General features: G+C 32.0%; 1 protein-coding gene across 1 annotated transcript in view; it reads left to right on the forward strand.

The window, feature by feature from the left end:
- The first annotated feature begins 1,437 nt into the window (after positions 1–1,437).
- Positions 1,438–24,931, forward strand: part of LOC143065065 (calcitonin gene-related peptide type 1 receptor-like) — a 36,290-nt gene continuing 12,796 nt past the window's right edge. Inside the window, exons 1-6 of the mRNA XM_076238380.1 lie at positions 1,438–1,718; positions 12,912–13,031; positions 18,108–18,214; positions 19,165–19,256; positions 20,358–20,484; positions 21,270–21,423. Of these exons, the coding sequence (XP_076094495.1) occupies positions 1,571–1,718; positions 12,912–13,031; positions 18,108–18,214; positions 19,165–19,256; positions 20,358–20,484; positions 21,270–21,423 (748 nt within the window). The 5' untranslated portion in view covers positions 1,438–1,570. The remainder of the gene's footprint in view (positions 1,719–12,911; positions 13,032–18,107; positions 18,215–19,164; positions 19,257–20,357; positions 20,485–21,269; positions 21,424–24,931) is intronic.

Consider the following 24,931-nt stretch of genomic DNA (forward strand, 5'->3'; position numbering starts at 1 on the left):
TCTAACCAAAATTTTGTAAACGTTGTGTGGCGTTTGTGTTTTTTTTTTCTAAACGCTACAAAAGTAGAAACAAACACATCGTTTAATCAATGTTTACTGACCCTGTTTGAACATTCAATAAAGCATGCACATGTTATTGGTAAACAGTCTTTTACAAACGTAGAAACAAATACGTCGTTTAAACAGGTTGAAGTTAGAAACAAATATAGTGTTTGTACTAACAAACGATGAACGACAGACTGTAGACGCAGTTTTAGCGAGTACATAGTTTGTCAAAGATTATGTTAACTGCGCAAACGTTTGTTAGAAACAAATGATCAAAGCATGTGCGCGCTTAGCCGTCTGCATCGTTCATGCATTGTTATATTATAGTTCGTTTCTGTTTGTGTTACAATTTAATGTTGTGTTTCTGTTGTGTCGTAGTTCTCTTATATTTGATGCGTTTCCCACAGTTTTAGTTTGTAACCCGGATTTGTTTTTTCTCTGTCGATTTATGAATTTCGAACCGCGGTATACTACTGTTGCCTTTATTTAGAAAGAAATGCACTCTTAGTAGCTTACTGTACGAAATGCTTGTTGCTAATTGTTGAAGGCCGTACGATAATATATAGTTATTTTCATCCTCGTCCTTTGGTAACTTGTGGATAGTATTCTAATTGGCAATTATACTACATCTTCATTTTAATAAACACATGCATCAAATGATATTCACCTGTAGATAGTTGAAACAAGGACATAGTAATTCTTACTCTATCAAAACATATAACATGTAAAACCGGATGTTTTACCGATACGCCATACAAGCTAAAAATCAAGAGCAGCTGCATTGAAGAATTGAATGACTATATACAAAATTAATCACATACATTTCATAATTCTGTATGATGTTCGCATATATATCACTTATACAGTGGAAAACTCTGATTCACCTCTTGGTCGAATATTTACCACCGGAAGATTAATTTCAATCTGTAAATGAGAATGCATGTGTAAGAAGAGTTCTTTTGTTTAGCATAATTTGAGTTGCCTTATACGCCACAGTTTTACATTTAATTTCAAATATCAATGCTATGATTGCTAAAGCTAAAAAATGTAATCGTAGTACCTTGGACAAAATTGTGTTTTAATTGCTGTTTCATCAAGTAAGATTTACACAGGACAAATTAATCTGAACTCGTGAACTATCATACTTTGAACTGTCATTTATATTTTTAGATAGAACTGGCTGCTCGTTACTTCATTGGGATAAGAATGATTGATTACTAACGATTCCCAAGTGTTCTGCGCAAATTGGTATTATACTAAATAGTATATAGATTACGTTGTCAAAAGTACTTAATGTGATCTGTATCTAAATAATAGTGTCAAATGACTTTTACTTGGACATTGTTTAATAATTATTTTATTGAAAAAAGACAAAGCTAGGAATGAAATGATACAATTGACATGTCAAATGAATAAATTACTGTGATTTGGAACATCAGTGGATACTTTTTACGAATGCATCTCATCGTGATGTTAATGTTAACTTTAGAAAGTGAACTATAGTTTTCTGGGGATATTATTGGAGATGAAACATATAAATTTTTTCGGAATGGTAGCTAGAAATATTCGGTCGAGTGAAAATCTATCTTTTGATCAAATAATGCAGAAGGAAATTTTCATCAATTTTCTAAAATGCAATGAAACTGTTTTGCAGGAACCATATCCTAACGACGGTACGTATAACAAGTGTAAAAGTTTTATATCTTTAATCTTTTTCTAAATTTGAGTAACAAAGCCCACACGTTACAAGTTTTTTTGTCCAGTTGTTTATTATTTATTACTTTTTTCAAGTTAGATATATACTAAACTTGAAATGACAGCTTTAATGGGTACATTTGAACAATATCATACCTAAATCGAAATCAGCTCAAAACGAGTAATTTCAATTTTCAAGAATCAAAATTGCATTTTAGAAAAATATGAAAAATAAGGATATGCGGCATAATGTCCAATGAAATAACTGTCCAACAAAGACAAAATTCAAGGAACATGTTTGCTTCAGTGACATGATTTTTTTTTATAAAGAATGATGAAAAACTTAAGTTTTGTGATTTTGTAATGCTAATATACATCTTCAAATATTATAACAAACTAAAAATAAATATTGATCGCATTGTTACTTTATGTCAAAATTACGACATAGTGATATCGTTATTACGACATAATATTTTTTTGAATGACCCTTATTGGCTTCCGTACTTTTCTTTACCAGTTTCAAATATTTCTTATCTCTGTTCTAAAGTTGAAATTTCCTAACCAAAATATTTATACTCATTTGCAATCAAACTTTTTACAAATAATTGCTATCAATATAAAAGGACATACAAAGTTAAAGAAATAATGCACAACGCATGTTTAAAAGTTGTTGAAAGTGAAGACTATAGTTATCTTTTTCTCACGGTGTGTAAATTTTCGCTTATTTTCACGGATAGAAGAATCGCGAATTATTGCTAGTGAATAATTCAACTTCATTGAATCCGCATTCATGCGAACAACAATCATATCCCTTAGCTAGAGATACATAACGCAGGAATTGGCCGTGTTCAGTTTTTAAAAGAAAAAGAATGTCAACATTAAAAGCGAAACAAAGGTAAATCATTTGATGACTGATTCGATTCACAAAAAGTCATTTTTATACAGGTAAAAACGGTGATTAACATATATTTTTGATATATAGTATGAAATTAACAGAACTAGAAAATTCCAATTGCACGAGTTTGCTATCTAATTATCTTTATATCGCTTATATGACCATTGGATGTCAAGTCGATAGTTAATTTGACGGCGTCTTACTCTAGATTCAAATACACACTAAACGAAGCTACATATTTTAGAGCCCATGCCCTGTGAATTGTTTATTTCAGACTTTGTTTAATTTGTATAAATGTTTTACATTGTTATAAATCAAATATGAGTATTTGAGTCAAATCGGTGAACACAAATTTGACAGCTAGTGCACCCTTAAATAAATGATATTTATACTCCAATTAAATATCAAGCATGGAGATACATATTATAGATTGAGTATATTATTTTTCTTCAAAATGCAAAAGAGTAAGAAACACTAATTATATATTTTTACCTCTAATTAAGTTATATAGTATGACTCGCTGTCAGCTTTGTTCTTGCTAACAAATAAGTTCATTCTCATGACTCATTACGATGCTTACTAAATAATACATAAAAGTTGTATTTCAAAAGATAACTGTATCTTCTATCTATTAAACATCAATTACCGTCTTTATAATCATTTTGTCAACTTAGAATTATTGTCTGATTGGTATATCAGGGAGGATTTTTGAAGTATCAATCAAACAAATCCATTCAATTATTTCGTGGAAGGGACGAATAGAAATATTTTAAACTAAAAATAACTCTAGATAACAAAAAACATTTTTTTTTATAAAAGTAATGCATTATTAAGATCCACCAGTAAAAGTCTGTCTTAAAGGGCTTTAGCTAAAGTTTAATTGGGTGAAATGGTACGATGTATCCGCCTCTTTTTTTCTTTATACATTCTTCAAAGAGATTAATTAATAAGCCTTTTTCAACTGATTTTTATAGTTCGTACTTAAATTGTACTGTTATACCACTGTCCAAGGTTAGGGGAGGGATGGGATCCCGCTAACATGTTTAACCCCGCCACATTATTTATGTATGGGCCTGTCCCAAGTCAGGAGCCGGTAATTCAGTGGTTGTCGTTTGTTTATGTGTTACATATTTGTTCTTCGTTCATTTTTATTTATTTATATAAATACGGTAGTTAGTTTTCTCGTTTGAATTGTTTTGACGTTACGCGCGATGTTCGTACATGTAAGCGTAACACAACGTCGCGAATATTTCGTAACGTTCAAACCGAAAATTCGACTAAAACGTTGTTTTTTAGTAAGTGCGACATTCTTGTAAGACTCCGCAAAATCGACGGTGCTTTTAAACTACTTATTGAAAATTTATGTTTTTTAGTTTTTTGAAAATTTAAGAAAAATAACATTTTTAAAAATCATAAAATTCTATTATTATAAGAGCAGTGATAAGCAAAGAATTGACGTAAATTTGAGTTGAGTTCGTTTTTACGTCAAATAATGGCGGTGCAACAAACTTGTAAGCCTTTGAAAATCGCTCATAAATAACCATATATCATTTTTCAGGATATTTGTCTTTAAATTCATAAAATTAAGCAAATTAAAACATTGATGTAGTAAATACAAATACTAAACTTTTTTCATCTTAGATAAATGTTTTTTGATTCTCAAAAATTTGAATCCCAATTTTTTCCCTCGCGGGACAGATTTGCCCTTGTAGTATGGAACGCGTTTTTTTCTATGACGTCATCATAACGTCATAAAAAATGCATAAAAGACTGAAGGAACCATTCTGTTTAATAATGCAAAAAACCGTTTTTCAAAACTTTAAATAGTTTTGACGAAAATCATAGTTTAGTGGTTACAATAAATGAAATATGTTACGCGGGACAACCTAAAAATCGCCGTTTTTTTAAAATGAAGCTTGTCACACGCAGCATAATACATAGTTTCAACAATTATGTTTTTCGTTTATATTTTAGAAATCGTTTTTTTTTTTAAATACGTACAATAGCATTGAATATGATATCACAAAATTATATATTTTAGACTTGCATCTGGCCAACTACACCGAATTTCCAATGAGGTACGAACATCGCGCGTAACGTCTTTACATTGTCATATCGGGCCTTTTATAGCTGACTATGCGGTATGGTCTTTGCTCATTGTTGAAGGCCGTACGGTGACCTATAGATGGTAATGTTTGTGTCATTTTGGTCTCTTGTGGACAGTTGTCTCATTCGCAATCATACCACTTCTTCTTTTTCATACTAAAATAATTGAAAAAGAAGTAAACAAAAATTAGAAAAAATACACATAGTAACAAGAAGCTTCTTTGCTATTCAAACACATATACTCACTTGGAACTTGTAATGTTTAATTACAAAGGTATTCAATATAACCAATATATTTCATTTTTGGTACTGTGATTTTTAAAGGTTAGTATATCATCAAGTCAAAACGTAACAAATTTAATCGACTCTCTTTTTGCAAAAAGATTATTGCCAATTTTTCGCCCCCTTTAATTGTCGTTAACTTGAACTGAGTCCGAAAGAAAACATATACAGTCACGAGAAGTTTCTCTACTGTCTTTAGTTAGATGCTAAATAATTCGTCCAATGCCAACAGTTTCATCTAGTAATTAGGCATATTACCTTCAATACAATTAACTAGCTATATACAGTATATAAAACATCCATCAGAAAGGTTATATCAATGACATATCTAACGTCCATTTTTCAAATTGATATAGTCCTGTTATTCGTTTTTCTTTCCGTCAAAAATGCACAAAGGAAAGTTGCATGCATGCTTTTACTTGGAAAAAGTGATGCAATAAGACACAAATATTTCACACTGTGCCTCTTGTGCAAATTCCTTTATAATTAATAATGGTACACTTAATTATAATGTAATGTTTATATTGAAAACACTTATGCCAGTCTTACTGTGTACGTTATGTATTGATGCACTAATTTCAGTAAATAGCAATATAGTATGTTGCCAGTAGATTATTCTCAGAGGGAATATACATTACTACAGATTATACATTTTTCGTTATATTTATATGTATTGGCGATATATTACGAAAATCAAACGGTTAAGATGTCTATTATTATTATCAAATGTATCAGGCTTGTCATTTGATACACCAGACGCGCGTTTCGTCTACATAAAACTCACCAGTGACGCTCAGATCAAAATAGTTAGAAAGCCAAACATGTAAAAGTTGATGAGCAATAAACTGTTGTTAATTTATATTATTTCTAATGAGTAATTTTATAAAATTTCACACGGCAAAACTATTGGAAGATTTAAATAAAACACATCTTTCATTAATATGATTTAAAATGATTCTGATGAATTTATTCTGATTTTAATAAAACAATAAAAAACAGAACCACGCTTATGCAATTCGAAAATTTCAATTTTTAAAATAGAACTACTTGTCTTTGTATCCTAAATGAAACTAACGCCGAGGGGTTAACATATCACGATTTGAACTACATCTTTTCATTGCTCCCTTTTTGTGCTAACTTTTTCTGATAAAAAATCTTTCGAAATTAATTCTCTCCTCCACAGTGTTGTGGTATATGATAGTAAGATATGTTAGATGTGTTATCATTTTAACATGCCATTGGGAATCCTAGTGTTTAGAAAGAAACTCATTAAAGATACCAGGATTTTAGTTGAGTACGCCAGATGAGCGTTTCATCTTCAACAAAGACTCACCCGTCAAGCTCGAAAGAAAAAGGTTAAAAAGGCCAAATAAATCATAAAGTTAAAGATCACTGATGACTCAAAATTTCGAAAAGTTTTGCCAAATACAGCTGATATAATATATTCCAATGGTAGAACATCGTTAATATTTAGAAAAATTCAAAGTTCATCGGAAGGTACAAGCTCTTGTTTATAAATATTCCGTATTAACTTCACAAATAATACAGAATGGTCATTGCTGTTGGTGACAACCATTTGACGTGGCTCTTTACTTATACATCCCTTCATTACATGCTGTTGTTCTTTGATTTTGTTAGTACTCTTGTCTTCCAATTTTGCTTACATTCTGTGTCTATATGTCTTTATGTGTTTTTTGGGGGGTTACATATGACGTGGCTCTGTACTTGTACATCCCGTCATCGTGTTATTGTACCATGGTAAAGTTTGTATTCTTGGCTTTCATTTTTGATAATGTGCTTTGTCCATATGCCTGTTTGTGCTTTTTTGTTACATATTTGTTTGTTTTTGTAGTTATTCAGGTTATAAAACAGTTTTGACTGCTGTACCTCTTTTTTGACATTTTTATCTATTATTTCTGTTTGTTTTGTTCAATATAATGTAATTTTATGCGACTGGCGTACAATTCAGCGGTTTAACTAGTTTTAGCTATAAAACCAGGTAGAAATCCTTAATATTTTCGTTAATTTATGATTATATCCATATCAAGTTGGTTGACCGTTATGGAATATCTGTTTCACAGATGACGACGGTTATGTTTCAACTGTCGTAACCATAATCACTTCCTTCTTTCTTCGAATGTGACCTTCCAAATAAAACATATCACCGGATTTGTTATACTTATGCAACATTAATGCCTCTTGTGGATAAGGATATCCTTACTCTTACGAAGTACATGAGAGCATTCACGTTTTTTGTAGAGGTTCGTGTTTCTCAGTCTTTCATTGTTGAGTTTTGTATACAACTGTTATTTATCAGTTTGTTTTCAACTTATGAGTTTAAATGTTCCTTTGGCATCTTTCGACTTTCTCTAAATCTTAACCTTGAACATTCAGACGTGCTTTTTAAATAGGCTCACCGTTTAAAAAAATAATTACGAATTAGGAAATTGTTAGATAATGTATTGCTTTATGCTTGAGTGATTGAATACCGTTATATTGACATCACTAGATGAGATGTGACAATAAACACAACTCCGGACGCCTTCAAAGACATAATCCAAAGCAATAAGTCATGAAAATTTAATTATGTCTTTCAGCGAAGTTTTCTTGAATGTCAATTAACTGAAAATGTATGTCGTGTAATAGTGATTTGTACGAAGCATATTATCCATAAGGACCAAGAATTATATTTGAACACAAGCCTTATAACAAGTAATGTTTTTGTTGTCATCAATTCATTATAAAGGTTTCCACTACTAATACTTGCTTGCTACAGAACATATAAACCTATATATTATAACATAAAGTATAATTGCCGAATATTTTTTTAATTGAATAAAACGGTCCAGTTTGAACGACAAAACGACTTGATTATAGCAATTGATTACCAATGTATACAGCTGATGTCACAGTCGGCTATAACTGAAGTAGTTTGTATTGATAAATGTTTTCTTTTACCCATCAATGTTATCATGTCCATTTACATGATTACAGATTGATTTCCTTTCTTCATTTGCAGTAACTAGGGTCTGAGTCTCCGTTTTAGAAAGTCTGAGTCTAACTGGTAAAAAATGGATGTTAACTATTATTGGCATTTGTTTTGTAATACATTGAAAAATGAAGTATCAATAATCATTAATAAGAATATACATGTGGTTTACATGAAAGAAGCACCCATCAATCATAATGAAAGAAAAATAAAACTATATTTCAATTCCGGTAATCACCCAGTTCATTTATAAGATTTTAGTTAGGGGCAACTTAAGAAATACCGACATAGCTATATAATACAATTAATTATCTAATTAATAACACATTTTTATATCAATAAAACTGTGATTGTTACATTATACATCAAATACCATAATTACAAACCTGATTTTGAACAAATTCTCAATATCAAAATTTTATTGAAATTTCCTTTGACGTCACTTTTGTAGCGTTATCATCGTGTGTCGTGTGACAATGCAGGTTTTTTTAGCTGTGTTATGTACCGTCCTAGGTTTATTTTACGTGTTCGTGTTTATTCTGTGGTTAGTCTACACTTCGATGTTGACATGAGCATCAATTATATAGTCATTTTTATAAATTTACTGTTAGCAAGGGTACGAATTTTTCTAAATACTACGAATTTTCTTGTCCCAGGTATAGATAAAATAAGCCGTATTTTGCACAACTTTTTGGAATTTTGGTTCATCGGTGCTCTTCAACTTTGTACGTTTTTGGCTGCTGTGTCCCTATTTTTGACATCTTTACCTACTTTATCTATTTGTTTTGGTTAATATAATGAAATTTTATGCGACTAGCATACAAGTCAGAGGTTTAGCTAGCTATAAAACCATGTAGAAATCCTTAATATTTCGAAAAATTCAGAGTTTTGTAACCAGTTAATTTATGATTATGACCATATCAATTTGATTGACCGTTATTGAATACAAGAAAATTATGTTTCACAGATGACAACGGTTATGCTTCAACTGTCGTAACCATAATCCCGTCCTTTTTTCTTTGAATGTAACCTACCAAATAAGACACATCACCGGATTTGTTATACATGAGCAACATGGGTGCCACCTGTGGAGAAGGATATCCTTACTCATTCGAAGTACATGAGATCACTTACGTTTTTTTTTTGTAAAGGTTCGTGTTTCTGAGTCTTTCTTTGTTGAGTTATATTATATATACAATTGTTATTTATCAGTTTGTTTTCAACTTATGAGTTTAAATGTCCCTTTGGTATTATTCGACTTTCTATTGCGCATTTTCAACTTCAATCTCACATTTTACAATGTAGTTTATAAAGAGGGTGGCCAACTCGCCAATGCGTCTACAGTCTACAACATACCCTTTTCTTGAAATTTATTAGTGTTTTAATTGGGTGAAGCTGACCCTGTAAATACATTGTAGGAAAAAGACTTATTATGTTGTACTGTTATACCACTGTCCCAGGTTAGGGGGTGGGGTGGGATCCTGCTAACATGTTTACCCCGCCACATTATTTATTAATGTGCCTGTCCCAAGTCAGGAGCCTGTAATTCAGTGGTTGTCGTTTGTTTATGTGTTACATATTTGTTTTTCGTTCATTTTTTGATATAAATAAGGCTGTTAGTTTTCTCGTTTGAATTGTTTTACATTGTCATATCGGGCCTTTTATAGCTGACTATGCGGTATGGGCTTTGCTCATTGTTGAAGGCCGTACGGTGACATATAGATGGTAATGTTTGTGACATTTTGGTCTCTTGTGGACAGTTGTCTCATTCGCAATCATACCACATCTTCTTTTTTTTAAGTTTAAAATTTCGTTTCTCCTGATGCTCTCTTTAATGTAAAAAAGAAGATGTGGTATGATTGCCAATGAGACAACTATCCACAAGATACCAAAATGACACAGACATAAACATCTATAGGTCACCGTACGGCCTTCAACAATGAGCAAAGCCATACCGCATAGTCAGCTATAAAAGGCCCCGATAAAACAAGCATAGATGTTGAAATAAGTCGTCTAATGAGATTTTTTTAGCAGGATTTTACTAGCATTTAACCTTGAACATTCAGACGTGTTTTAATAGGCTCAACCTTTAAAAAAAATTAATTACGCATTAGGAAATTGTTAGATAATGTATTGCTTTATGTTTGAGTGATTGAATACCGTTATATTGACATCATTAGATGAGATATGACAATAAACACACCACTGGACGCCTTCAAAGACATAACCTAAAGCAATAGGTCCTGAAAATTTAATTATGTCTTTCAGCAAAGTTTCCTTTCATATCATTTACAAGTTACTGATGATGTATAACTTTGGCAGTAATTGTCACTGTGCGAGACATATTTTCCGTACGGACCAAGAATTAAATTTTAACTAGACAATGTCATCAATTCATTACAATGGTTTCCACTACCAATACTTAATTCTACAGTACATACACTTAAATATTAAAACATAAAGTATAATTGCCGAATAATTTTTGAATTGAATAAAACGGTCCAGTTTGAACGAAAAAACGACTTGATTAAAGCAATTGATTACCAATGTATACAGCTGATGTCACAGTCGGCTATAACTGAAGTAGTTTGTATTGATAAATGTTTTTTTTTACCCACCAATCTTATCATGTCCATTTACATGATTACAGATTCATTTCCTTTTTCCTTTGCAGTAACTAGGGTCTGAGTCTCCGTTTCAGAAAGTCTAAGTCTAACTGGTTAAACATGGATGTTAACCGTTATTGGCATTTCTTTTTGTTGAACATTGAAAAACGAAGTATCATTAATAAGAATATACATGTGCTTTACATGAAAGAAGCACCCATCAATCATAATGAAAGAAAAATAAAACTCTATATTTCAATTCCGGTAATCACCCAGTTGATTTATAAGATTTTATTTTGGGGCAACTTAAGACTACATAATACAATTAATTATCTAATTAATAACACGATTCTATATTAATAAAATTGTACTTGTTATATTATAAAGCAAATACCATAACTTCAAACCTGAATTGAACAATATCAAAGTTTTATTGTAATTACCTGTGACGTCACTTTTGTAGCGTTATCGTCGTGTGTTGTGTGACAATGCAGTTTTCTTTAGCTGTTTTATGTACCGTCCTAGGTTGTTTTTTTTACGTGTTCGTGTTTATTCTGTGGTTAGTCTACACTTCGGTGTTGACATGGACATCAATTATAAAGTCATTTTTTTATAAATTGACTGTTTGCAAGGATACGAATTATTCTAAATACTACGGCACAACTGTCTGAATTTTGTGTCATCAGTGCTCTTCTTTTTTTTGGCTTTCCTTACTATTTTGATCTGGGCATCGCTGGTGGGTCTTGTGTAGGAGAAGCGAGCATATCATGTATCAAAATGTAGGACTGGTACCTTTGACAAAAATTAGCATGTCGAAATGTCCTGTTGTAATGTTTATTTTTGTATTTCTCTGTCCGTAATGTTCTTGCATTTATTTGTACTGTAGTCCTGTCATATAATTTTATCATGTTAAGTGTAAAATTAGCAATGTCATAAAAGCGGGAGGTTTGGCTAGCTGCAAAACCAGGTTCAACCCACCATTTTTTTTTATATTAAAATGTCCTGTACCAAGTCATAAAAATGGCAGTTTTATCTTATTGTTTGTTTCTGTGTGTGTTGCATTTTCGGTTTGATTTTTGTTGCACTTCAGTGTTTCTGTTGTTTCGTTGTTTTCCTTTTATAGTTGATGTGTTTACCTCAGTTTTAGTTTGTTACCCAGATTTGTTTTCTCTTAATCGTTTTATGATTTTCGAACAGCGATATACTACTGTTACCTTTATTTATGATTGACTCATGAAAAATTAAAAAGTTAATAAAAAAAAGTTATTTTTGTATTGAACATCAATTTTGGAAAAACTAACACTGAGGCAACCGAAAAGACAATAAAAATTACAACACTTCATTGTCATCAAGATAATTATCATAAACAATTACAAAATCAGGTAAAAACAGTGTATTAGTCTTCAAAATATCTACAGTAACAGTGAAGGTTATCTCATCCTTATTAAACATTACTTTCAAATGGGGCCATGTTTTGGGATAAGAGAATTCATGTGCATTCTAACTGCTGGTTTATGTAATTTGTGGTGTCTGACTAGAATGTTTATTATAACAACCCGTAATGCTGTGATGACTTTACACCGACTATTACTGGTCGAAGTGTTATATTTTAGAACGCAACGGGTATCGGTTACCAGTAAAAACTGCCCCCAGAGCACCCGAGTTTTAGTTGGAGTTCAAGTTGTTTATTTTTCTTTGTCTTTTGGTTTTGTTTGCCATTAATATCATACGAGTTTGTAAAAGTTGTTTTTATAAATATTTAAGGAATGACTGTAATATTTTTTCTGTCTATGAAGAAATAACATAAACAATTTGGTGCACACTGAATAACGCGCGTAGCGGGTTATTTAACAGTGTGCACCATATTTTTTATATTATTTCGAATAGACAGAAAAAATACTACAGTCATTTCTTATAATTAAATTCTAAATTCCATTTTAAACCGTAGAAAACCATGAAAAAACGTAGATGACGTCACGGTCACTTGGCTAAATTATGTCTATGGGCTCATAACAAAATAACGTCAGCCAATCAGAAGACGCGTTACATCCAATATTAAATTATTATTTATTAAAAGGTAAGTACATATGATGAAGACATTAACAACAATGGAGCTATGCATGAATAACATAGGAAATCAAAGGAAAAGGAAAATATTCAAAAATATAACTGAGTTAAAAGTTAATGTTCAAAATTTTACTACGTGTATGCCAAAATACAATGTAGGTACTAGGCCTCTAGATACTGAAGTGTGTGTTTGCCGAATAAGATCTTTAATTTCTTTCATTTTCAGGACAATTGTACTGCAATGCTACATTTGATGGATACACTTGTTGGAATCATACCAAAGCAGGGACAAAGACCTATGGAAACTGTCCATTGTTTATGGTGGAGAAATTTGGCCAACAACCAGGTAATTTGAAACAGCAGCTATTGATAAGTTATTTGGACTCGTTTTGTGGGAGATCCTGCTATATATAAGTCTATATAATCAACCAGGAAGACAACATTCGTGCAAAATGGCAGATCTATATAAAAACACGAATATGATAAACGAATTCAAATTAACTGTAAGTCACATAATATTTCGTGATTGGCCTTATGTCAGTAGGGATAAATCTCATAGTACATATGTAAATGTATCATAAAGTAACTAAGGTACAATGTAAGTTGACGACCAAACAGTTTTTTTTTATTGTGAAATCCATCAGTACAAAATAATTGCGAAAACAAATATTTTCGCAATTATTTTTATTATGGTTTCAAATTGATTACTGTATCTGGTTTGCTAAAATGATTTTCTACAATTCGAGTTTTATTTCACGGTAATAAATTATTTATTCGAGTGATGTTTTAAGCGCTACGAAATTGTGTTTGTTTGACCTCAACATGCAGTTAGCAAACACAATTGAATTGAAAATATTTTAATACGACTATAAGAAGGGCAAAGTAAATGTTAGATCAATCTTTTTTGTAATATTACATCACACGGTAAACAATTATGCTATTCTAGTTTATCACAGTAAAGTGCAAGTGTTATTAAACCAGATATAGAAATACTTAATTCGATTTTATGATGAACACACAAAAATCAAGTAATGAAATTTTACATTTATGTGAAGATTGGTTTCTCTAGTGATTAAAATGAAACCAAACACAAAGAATTCATATTGATTAGATATATTTGTTATTTTCTATGATTTCATGAAACCCTTCTCAATAGGACATCAAACCACCACTATTCGACTGATTAAGTGTTCAATTTATTTATCCTGACTATTTCTTCAAACAGAAAATACATTCTTGTAAATATTTTACGAAAGTCAAAATGGTGAATAATTTAAAAATTATATTACTCAATTTTAAAGTTGATATGTTACACCATCTCCAAACGTAATATCTCATCTAAATGAGAAAGCCGAAAAAGAGATTATATCACGTTAAAACACTATGATACTAGCAAATTAATTTTTTACGGGAAAACAAAAAACTCAAAATAAAACAAATATTTATATTGAGCACAGAATTCCACTACTATTTTGGAGATTTCAATGTCAGATGCTTATATTTATACAAATACTTGAATTGGGACAGGCAAACAATGAAATTGGCGGAGTTGAATGTATTTGTTAGCGTTCTACCCCTCCTTACATGAGACCTAATATTTTGCCTGTATGACTGTTTTTAAACACAGTCATGGCCTATCAACATTAAACAATAATGAGTATTCTTTTAATCATGCTTTCGCAGAGTGCCTATAACTTTTTTTTTGTTTGTCACTTTCGACCGAAAGAGATACCCACTCGTCAGACCCTTCTAAAATGTCTAATGTTAAAAATGTTATCTATCTTAATGTGGATGAAATATTTGACACTGGACATTAGAAAAACGGCTACAAGTTACTTACAGTAGTCTCTCGGGAGATTAAATGAGTGTTCTGAATTCACCAGCCATAAGATGCAAGTCATTATTATCAATAATATTAAGATGTCTGTGTTTAATCGCATATGAATGTAAGAGTCGGAATACAATTAATTGTCTCCCAAGTGCATTTGTCATTGGTAATAGTTTGTTTCCTATCTCATATCATATCAATATAAATTGTTTTAAATGAATTTTCAAATGCACAATAAAATACCGTTTTGCAATAAAAAGGCAAATAAAATCCCAAATGGAAGTGAAAAACAAATAAAACTGTTGCATTTTATATAAAGAATGATGGATTAATTGTTTTGAAATAGCATGTACTGTCAAATGATTGCAATATCTAATATCATATCGGGAACATAAGAATTAAACTCTGTGCATTTATGTCAGATGTATTAATTTACTTCCAGTGCCACTAACATAAATAGACATGTAAGTCCTAAAATGATTACAAGTATAGAATAGTAGAACGTGACTTTCAAAATTTCACGCGTCAGAAGCACGTTGCTGGATTTACCACCAAAGGTAATGCCGGCGTCACACATTGGCGTATAGACCGGCGTGCACCAGACGTACAGAGAAAATTGACAAAGTCGGTATACGTTAATTGCCGGTCAGAGGAGCGCTAAACAATCGTTAAACGCGCGTTGCATAAGTTTGAAGTACGTCGAAATGCAAAGGTATACGCTTGGTGAACGCTATAACTCTTAGGAAATTTTTATGCAGAATAAAAATTTCATCCAGCTCAAGCGTTTGTCTAGCATATACGTGTACGCTACATGCACGTAATACATACGATACAAGTGCGTTGAAAACGCTATAGATAAGTTTGAGACACGTCTAAGGCACGCTGTATACGCTTCAAGATCGTTCGATTTTAACTAAAACGTATGCAGGTGTGTTTGTAACAAACAAACTATTACAAAACGTCGTCCCAAACACGCCGAAAGCACGGATTATCGTCCCAGATACGACCGGGACGTGTCTCAAATAGGTTCAAGAAACTTTTTTTCCTTCGTAGCTGCATAACAATTTCCTGGAGTTATAACGTCTGGTGCACGCCGGTCTATTCGCCAATGTGTGACGCCGACATAACGCTCAACAAATTTGAAACCACAGATTGAATGTCAAGGATGAATAATATTAATAATACTAGAACACACCCGTGATATCGCGGGTCCGTAAATGAATTAAAGTATACGTAAGCCTTATTTTAGTATTGATATTGTCATTTGATAAAGTCATGCCTATTATAAGATACACAGTTTTCTCTGCTTTCAAATCTTTCTGTTTGAAGCCGTCGACCTTGAACGTATCAATTATTGGTAATATTAACTATTTGGAAAACAAAAGGTCCTGGAATGGAGTATTTTTTAATCAACAGCATTGTCCTATATAAGTTATAAATAAAGTTGAATTCTTTGATTCGCTGTTTTACGTCATGCCCGCTAACAAATCGAAAACTGTACCTATACGCATTATTTTAAGTCCAGATTTTTAGTACTCGTATTGTTATCTTAGAAAGTCTTACTGATTAAAATACTACAATAGGGAACAATTTGACAATGATTGAATTTAGAAGTGTCAACCCTGTGATTATGACCCGTGTATATAGCAAAATCCTAAAGACACCGTTTGGTGGTGCGCCTGTCAGATGCGGAACGTACAAATAAGGTAATAGGTAACAGATGAATATACTATTGGTATCGGTATCGGAATCGACCCGGAACTTGTTAATTATTGGCTATATTAATTATGTGGAAAACAAAAGGGTCTGGAGTGGTGTACTTTTTAATCTACACCATTGTCCTATATTAGCTATATATAAAATTGAATTCTTTGATTTGTTGTTTTTACCCCATGACGGCTGACAAATTGGACCTCTTTATTTTAGTATTATAGATGATACAAAATTCAATCTAACAAGAAATATGCTCTGTTCTTATGGTCACGAATAAGAGACAGTGAAACAAAAATATGACATAAAATTAGGAAACTATTTAAAATTATCAAATCATTCATTAGGAGCAGAAGGAGGTTATATTTGGATCCCTTTGGTAAGTCTGAAACGTAATTCCGTTTTACTAAAACATTTTACTCTCTAATGAATTGCTCTGAGAGATTATTTCCTGTGATCGAGTAGTCTAAGAAGTTTATTCACAGATATCGCTAGCTGGTCAACACTGAGGAATTCAATTTGAACCGTGGCAGGTGCCTTGGAGACTCCGATGTTAATTAGACTATTTACCGGATTTGTAATAACATGAGCAACACGACGGGTTACACGTGGACCAGGACCTACAGGATCTGCTTACCCTTCTGGAGAACCTGAGATCACCCCAGTTTTTGGTGGGGTTCGTGTTGCTTATTCTTTAGTTTTATATGTTGTGTCATGTGCACTATTGTTTGTCTGTTTGTCTTTTTCATTTTTAGCCATGTAGTTGTCAGTTTATTTTCGATTTATGAGTTTGACTGTCCTTTTGGTATCTTTCGTCCCTCTTTTTAAATGACTAGGATTACTTATTTTCCTGTGGAATGTTGGGAATTCTCTCCAGAGATCAGGATTCTTCCACCAACAATGGATGGTATACGCATTGTTTGTCTACAAAGTTTCAAACAAGTTTAGAGAAAATGTGTAATTGCAATATAAAATTAATGATCACCCCCGAAAAACTAAATACAGCGAAATAAAAAGAAAGAAAGAAAGAAACAAACAAACAAACAAACAAACTAACTAACCAACTAACCAACCAACTAACTAACTAACTAACTAAATAACTAACTAACTAACTAACTAACTAACCAACCAACCAACCAACTAACTAACTAACTAACTAACTAACTAACTAACTAACTAACCAACCAACCAACTAACCAACTAACCAACTAACCAACTAACTAACTAACTAACTAACTAAATAACTAACTAACTAACTAACTACCAACTAACCAACTAACTAACTAACTAACCAACTAACCAACTAACCAACTAACCAACTAACTAACTAACTAACTAACAAACTAACCAACCAACCAACCAACCAACCAACCAACCAACCAACTAACTAACTAACTAACTAACTAACTAACTAACTAACTAACTAACTAACTAACCAACCAACTAACTAACTAACTAACCAACCAACCAACCAACCAACCAACCAACCAACCAACTAACTAACTAACTAACTAACTAACTAACTAACTAACTAACCAACTTACTAACTTACTAACTAACTAACTAACTAACCAACTAACCAACTAACCAACTAACCAACTAACTTACTAACTAACTAACTAACTAACTAACTTAACTAACTTAACTAACTTATCTAACTAACTAACTAACCAACTAACCAACTAACTAACTAACTAACTAACTAACTAACTAACCAACTAACTAACTAACTAACCAACTAACTTACTAGCTAACTAACAAACAAACAAACAAAAATAACAGATAAATAAACATTAATAATATCTTATCTTGCAATATGTCAATCTGATTTGTGCAGTTTATTTCAAAGACTTTGCATACATGTTACATGTTTTTGTTTTAAAGGACAACCGTTTAAGGAATGTAATACTGATGGTACATGGTATAAACATCCTCATACACAAAGGTCATGGACAAACTACGCTCCATGTTCTGATACTATTAAAGTACAGGTAAGAATTATAGATGTACAAGACGCACTAACATTTCAACAAACAAGTATCAATACTTTGGATAGAGCTCTCTTTGTATTTTCATCCTTTCCAAAGTATAAAGTAAAAACAGTTAGCAAGCCTCAGTGTTGGCAATAACATACTCGTTGTTTTTATGCTGAAGACTATGTATATTGCTGATACCCTATGGCCTATATATAGCAGATAATCCGTATATAACGATTTATTGTTTTTGTAATTTCTATCTGCAATGATAAAATAGAATAACATGCTTTGACTATAATTATCGGTCGTCTCTCTGTCTGTATCACTTTGCTCAGCTCTTAGTAGACTTTGTGACATCAAATATGTTTACCCGTTAATATCATTGACGTCATAATAAATAAACCGTTGTTGACTAGAGTTTGACTCGAATTTATATCTTCCGGTATCCTGGCGAACCACACATTTCTTTTTATATTATTGAATATACGCATAATTTGTCTATTTAACTGCATAATATATTGTAAAATATCAGCGCTCGACATATTATGAAGCGTTTTTGAACTCGTTCACTCCGTTCACTCGACAAAATCCACATACTGTGAACTCGTACCTCGTATTTTATAACATTAACATGCAGATACCTGATAATCGGTTCTTATAGATTTCAGAACTCTGATATTGACAAATGTTTTACTGTGAATACAAATTCAACAGCTCTTTAAACTCTTAAACTGACGTAATTTTAGTAACCAAATTCCACTGCTCATGTACTTGATGTATTGACAACTCTTTAACTAAATAGATATTATATTGTTAACAGATTTGCTGTCCTCTATAGTTTTGTTAATGTGACAAATATTTTACTAAATAGAAAGTTCATTGTTACCAGATTTTTTTCATCGATGCCGGATAACTCTCATTCCTTTCTTGAGTCAATTGATTTTTTTTTGATTTTTTTCTCTCAGAGAGCCAATAATGTGTTGTATGCTTACTTCAGCGGATATGGTCTCTCCATTGTGGTTTTGACTGTAGCCTTGTTAATTTTGGCTTATTTCAGGTAAGTCACAAATACCACTGAAAAAATTATATGTCTTACTAGTATAATGGATTATCAGGTGCCACATGTGGAGCAAGATCTACTTACCCTTCCGGAGAACCTGAGATCACCCCTCTGGTATCTTTCGCATCTCTTTTACAGCTCGTTTTACCTTACAAAATATTTCAACTTCATGACATTTGCTCTCTTGTAGATAGTTGAATCAAGGGGAATCGTATCACAACTTTTTATTTCTCTATTGAACTTATTTACAATTTGCTATTCAAGGGCAAAATAATGACCCCTACCACACCTACTCCTTTAATATGATAAACTAAAATATTTAACGCTCATATATATGTCAGATGAACCACCATATAATGCATAAATTGTTCAGAAGCTCAGCAGGATTATAAATCACTATTTACAATTAGGATTTCAAAATTGAAAATGATCAATGTAGTTCATTTTCATCATTAAGAACTTAACAAATGGTCTAATCTTTCTAAAGTGTGACCTCGATAGCATATCAATTCAGTATTTCGTTTTTGTCAGCTGAGTTACACAAATGAAAATCGACTCATAATTTATAATACGTTATTTATATAATTTATCATACAATATTAACACAAATATCACTAGATTACTCAGAGATTTAACACACGGAGGTCCGTAATGAAAATAGGGAATTTTATCAACAATATGTATTTCTAGAAAACCGATGAAGCCTTACACTAACCGCTTTAGTAAAATCTCTGTATTTACGTCCCAGAGCTTAGTATTTTGTTTGGCAAGCTTTAGAAATAAGAATAATGTTTCTCCAAACCTAAAATTCATTTAATATCCAATACTGTGATTGACTTTCTATTTTCTTTTCAAGGCCGACTGATTGAATGGTCAATATCAGGAATAGCTTCTCTTGGATACCAAAACTTCTTTGATAGAGGTTTACTAGTTAACTTTTTAGTTCCTAATAATGCAAGACATTTTGTCAGTTTTGCAAATTCAACTATTTTAAATTTGTTACATGTGTACTACGGTAGTCTAAATATGATCATTTTTCTTGTGGGGTATTTTATCAACTTAAACCACAAAACAGTTTTCAATTTATCTTTTTTTCAGACAGTTGAAATGCACACGAGTGACTATACACAAACACCTGTTTGTATCGTATACACTAACAGCTGTATTTTGGATAACATACTACGCTACTACTTCATTTGACCCCCATGTCGTCGCAGATAACCCGGTGAGTGTGCTTTATATTTCTGTATGTTTTGTGGGATATTTTTTAAAATGAAATATAGTTTAATTGGAAATGCGTTGCCTCATACAACCTCCTTAATGTTGCTAAATGTTTAATTTTCTGTTGATGGTATATGGACTGTTGTTTGACTTTTTTTATTTTTGTTATCCTGGGATCTGTTCTCTTTGATGAGATTATTGTATACTTTCTTTCAGTCATTATTGTTGGATTTAGAAACTTTTTAAAAGAGACTAAAGTTACAACTTCATAAGGCAAAGTTGAAGTTTGCTTTGTATTTTAGTTCCATTTTACTTGTGTACTAGTAGCTGATCAGTATTCAGTTTGAATGTATGTGCTTGGGGAGCGTTCCTGGTGAAGGCAAAGACAGAAAACCGCTTCGAAATTACGTAGTTTTTACATGTAATCTTGATTTTTAAGAGCACTTATAATATATATAAAAATTATTGATGTAGTGTTTACGTCAGAGATACTAATATTGTATGATGATGAGTTCTTTTAGAGAATATGTACTCTCTTTGAAAAACTGTTGTGAAATGAGAAATCAGTGTGATATGATAAGGTAGTTGTATTGATTTAGACACTTTAACTAGAAATGTACTATGATCTATAATAAAACTCTTGCTGATGCAATATAACCTGTACTGAGATCTTGTTATATATTTTGTATTTAAAGTATAATCTTTGCATTGGTAACGTTGTCAATTATGCAATGAACATTAAGCAATTTTTAATTCTTTGTTTCTATTATTATCCATATTTTCTACAAGGTATGGTGCCGGATACTACATGTTCTTTCACAGTATGTCACAGTTTGTAACTATGCCTGGATGTTTTGTGAAGGATTTTATCTTCATACTGTACTTGTAATGACTTTTACAAACGAAAAGACATTGCTAAAAATGTGTTACTTTGTTGGATGGGGTAAGTACTTTATAGATGTTTTTTTTTATGTTTAAATCTCATCAATACATTTAGAACATACAAATCAAAGTAAAAAATAAAACCTGAGAGAATCGCATGAACTCAAAAGGAGCTTGAACTAGTGCGTCAACAGGTTCGTTTCTTATGCTATGCATTCAACACCCGGTCAAAATGTCACAACAGGATATAGGACACATTTGGTAAAAACGGTTTATCAACTTATTGCATCTAAAATATATAAGTAATTTCCAGTATTTTCTTAACATTTATATAAGAGAGGGACGAAAGATACCAGAGGGACAGTCAAATTCATAAATCGAAAATAAACAAACAACTCCATAGCTAAAAAGGAAATAGACAAACAGACCAACAATAGTACACATGACACAACATAGAAAACTAAAGAATAAGCAACATATCATTTGATACTTCTACAACAAAATTAGCTGTATAATTTCCTCTTACATTGTCATTCGAAAAGTCCGACATTAAAGTAGTGATTGAATGTTTTGAAAGTGTATTGAAGGACATACAGTAAAGGAACCACATTGACTTACTAGTATATACACTAATTTATATAAGCTTATCACCAATCACTATTATAGGACTTTCGTTCTGTGAACATCAGTTAATATATCTTTCTTCTTTAATTTTTGTGGTGTAGATCCTCTCTTTTATAATAAAAAAAAGGACTGAATGTTTTCAGTTTGTGTTCATTCTCATAATTACCGAGGAATAGTTTTGTTAATCAAATCTTCCAGAGATCCGAGTAACATTGGCCAGGGAAACCTTGACTTCGATTCTAGAGGTTAAAGGTCGTTGATGTGTTTAAGGTGAATGAAATGTTAGAGGTGTTACTGACAGAGCTATGAAGTTTGGACTACACCCTCTTGTTGCAACGATCTTTTGTCTTATGTTCATCCATCCCTTATTTTTATCTAATTGTTTAATAATTGCACAAACCTCGTATCACTGCCTTATTGTCCAATCGCTTGGTCAGAAATCTGTTATCTTATCTTATACCGACTGTTTATTTAATGGCGAAACATTTGACAAATTCACCCTTAATTGCACTATTATTGCTTAGGTTCAACTTAAAACACACATTGAAACAACTTTGCATCATTAATAAGAAAAGCACGATATCTTTGAATAACGCTCTAATATAAATAAAAAAGTTCTCTGAAATTGTCATCGAGCTGATTCTAATTTTGATGATTAAACTTTTTTTTAACATAAAAGTCGGTATATCTATGGAAATCAAAAGAAAGAAGGCTAACATAATCCTGCAAATGAAACTATCAAGATTGCATTGTAATACACTTGGTAAACTTGGGAACTGTGTTGATAGAATCTTCTTAAATGAACTTTAAACAGAAAAAAAAATATTACATATACTGTAATATAATATCAGACAGTTTTCTTCGCTTCATATTTTGAATCAAAAAATTGACAGTGAAAATCTATTAGGAACTCAACTTTACGACTTACAAGATGATCTCAATGTTTCTAATCGCGATATTTCCATTTGATATAATCATTTCATTAGCACTTGCACATAGTGTTAATGACAAGTCTTGTGTTTCCTACAGTGTTATTTCTTACAAAGAAACTACTGAACCAAGCTTTTATTAACGGTAGATTTGCAGTCATCTCTTCGAAGTTGTTTTTCTTTCGGTCATGATTTTGTGTATGTCCTTCTTCAATTAAGAAGTCAGACACGACCTCGGTTTAAGTAAGATATAAAAGGGGAAAAAATATGGAATTGCACATGACTGAACAGATTTTGGCGACCGTTAAGATACACATATCAACAACCATAAATTGAAAAGTTCTCCTTATACTTTAAATGTACATTGATCCATGCATTGTCTTTACACATTCAGTTGCCATGCTTTTGAAATTTCACTGATCTTTTTTTAAACTGGTAGGCTATGATGGCCTTTATGTATACAAATCACTTTTTTGCTAGAACTGTAACAATAATTTTATAGATTTTGTGCATTTTATAGAGAATAGACCACAATGATAATTGAAGACCATCGTTAATTTGTTAAAAACTCGATTTCTTCATTTCTGAAAGCTCTTTCCGTTTCTATAAAGTGATCTTGCATGATAATTCCTTAATGATGACGTATCTTCTTACTTCATGTCAATTATGTAAACATGTTTGTTAACTATAAACATTAACCTTCAGTGTAATTACAATACTCTAACATCACAATAAAACAATTCATTTTCAAAACATGGCTTGACAAGTTATTGCACTTCTATCATGAAAAAGTTAAAACATAAAATATCAGCTCTTATTTAATGCGACAGGATGTCAATTACTGTGTAAGGTTTTATTGCAGGAGCACTAAAATCAAAATGCCAAAGTGGTAAGAGGACATTGTTTGATGCAATTAAATGACTATCCAGTAACACGTCATAGATCTGCATTTCTAGAATAATAGTTTTTTTTTTAACTGTAATTAAAAATAACAAATCCTATATAATTTTATTTCTATATTTCTTCAGTGACATTTGTTAGCGTAGTTCGTAATTATTCCCAAAATGCTACCTTTATTCCGTAATGGTTTTTAGGGAAGGTTCTAGTCCATCAAGTACAACAGTAAAAACAACAGAAATTACTGCTGTTGCCTTTTTTTGCACAACTTGGAAATTTTTGGATAACAATGCTCTTCAACTCTGTGTTTTATTTAGTAGTCCTTAGTTGTCCTCTAATTGTGAGATGTGTTATTAGTTGCTGTCTAATAAGCGTATGCTATGTATATCTTTTGTATATCCCATATTCCATATCCTTGTATAGAAAACTTTGAATGATAATTTCACTACACTCATTTATTTCTATAAAGAAACGGCTTATTGCTAATACCGCAGTCCCACTAGGCCACGATCGTACTACGATCTGTGAAAAAAATGCAAATTTTGATGATCGTAGTACGATCGAGTATATCGCAGTAAGGTCGTGTCACGGTCATGGTGAGATTTTCAAGATCGTGATGAGCGTGGCCGACTTTTAACATGTTCAAAACAATCGTGGTGCGGTCTTGGCGAAATCAGGTCGTAGTAAAAGCGTAGTGCATGAGAGCGCACTAAGATCGTAGTAAGATCGCAAACGTCGCTGTACCATCGTAGCGAGAGCGTAGCGAAGAGTGATTTTATTCAGAGATGCTGTGCTGCGACCTCACAGCGACGTTATTACGACCTCACTACGACCACCACGTTCTTACCGCGACCAAACTACGCTTCCATTACGACTATACCACGCTGTTCACGATTCTAGCACGCCCTTGCCGTCCTCATCACGCTCTTCTTACGACCTGACTACGTTCATACTACGACCATCATTCTCGTTGTCATTTTCACATAAAGTATATCTCTCCAGGTTTTGTTTGTCTGTATGTAAATAGGACCACTTGTTAATTTTCTCTAACGGCTCAACCATGCTTCTCGTTTTTTATGTAGATTAGACCGTTGGTTTTCCCTTTTGAATAGTTTTGGG

This window comes from Mytilus galloprovincialis, chromosome 2 (genome assembly GCF_965363235.1).
Source record: "Mytilus galloprovincialis chromosome 2, xbMytGall1.hap1.1, whole genome shotgun sequence".
NCBI lineage: Eukaryota > Metazoa > Mollusca > Bivalvia > Mytilida > Mytilidae > Mytilus > Mytilus galloprovincialis.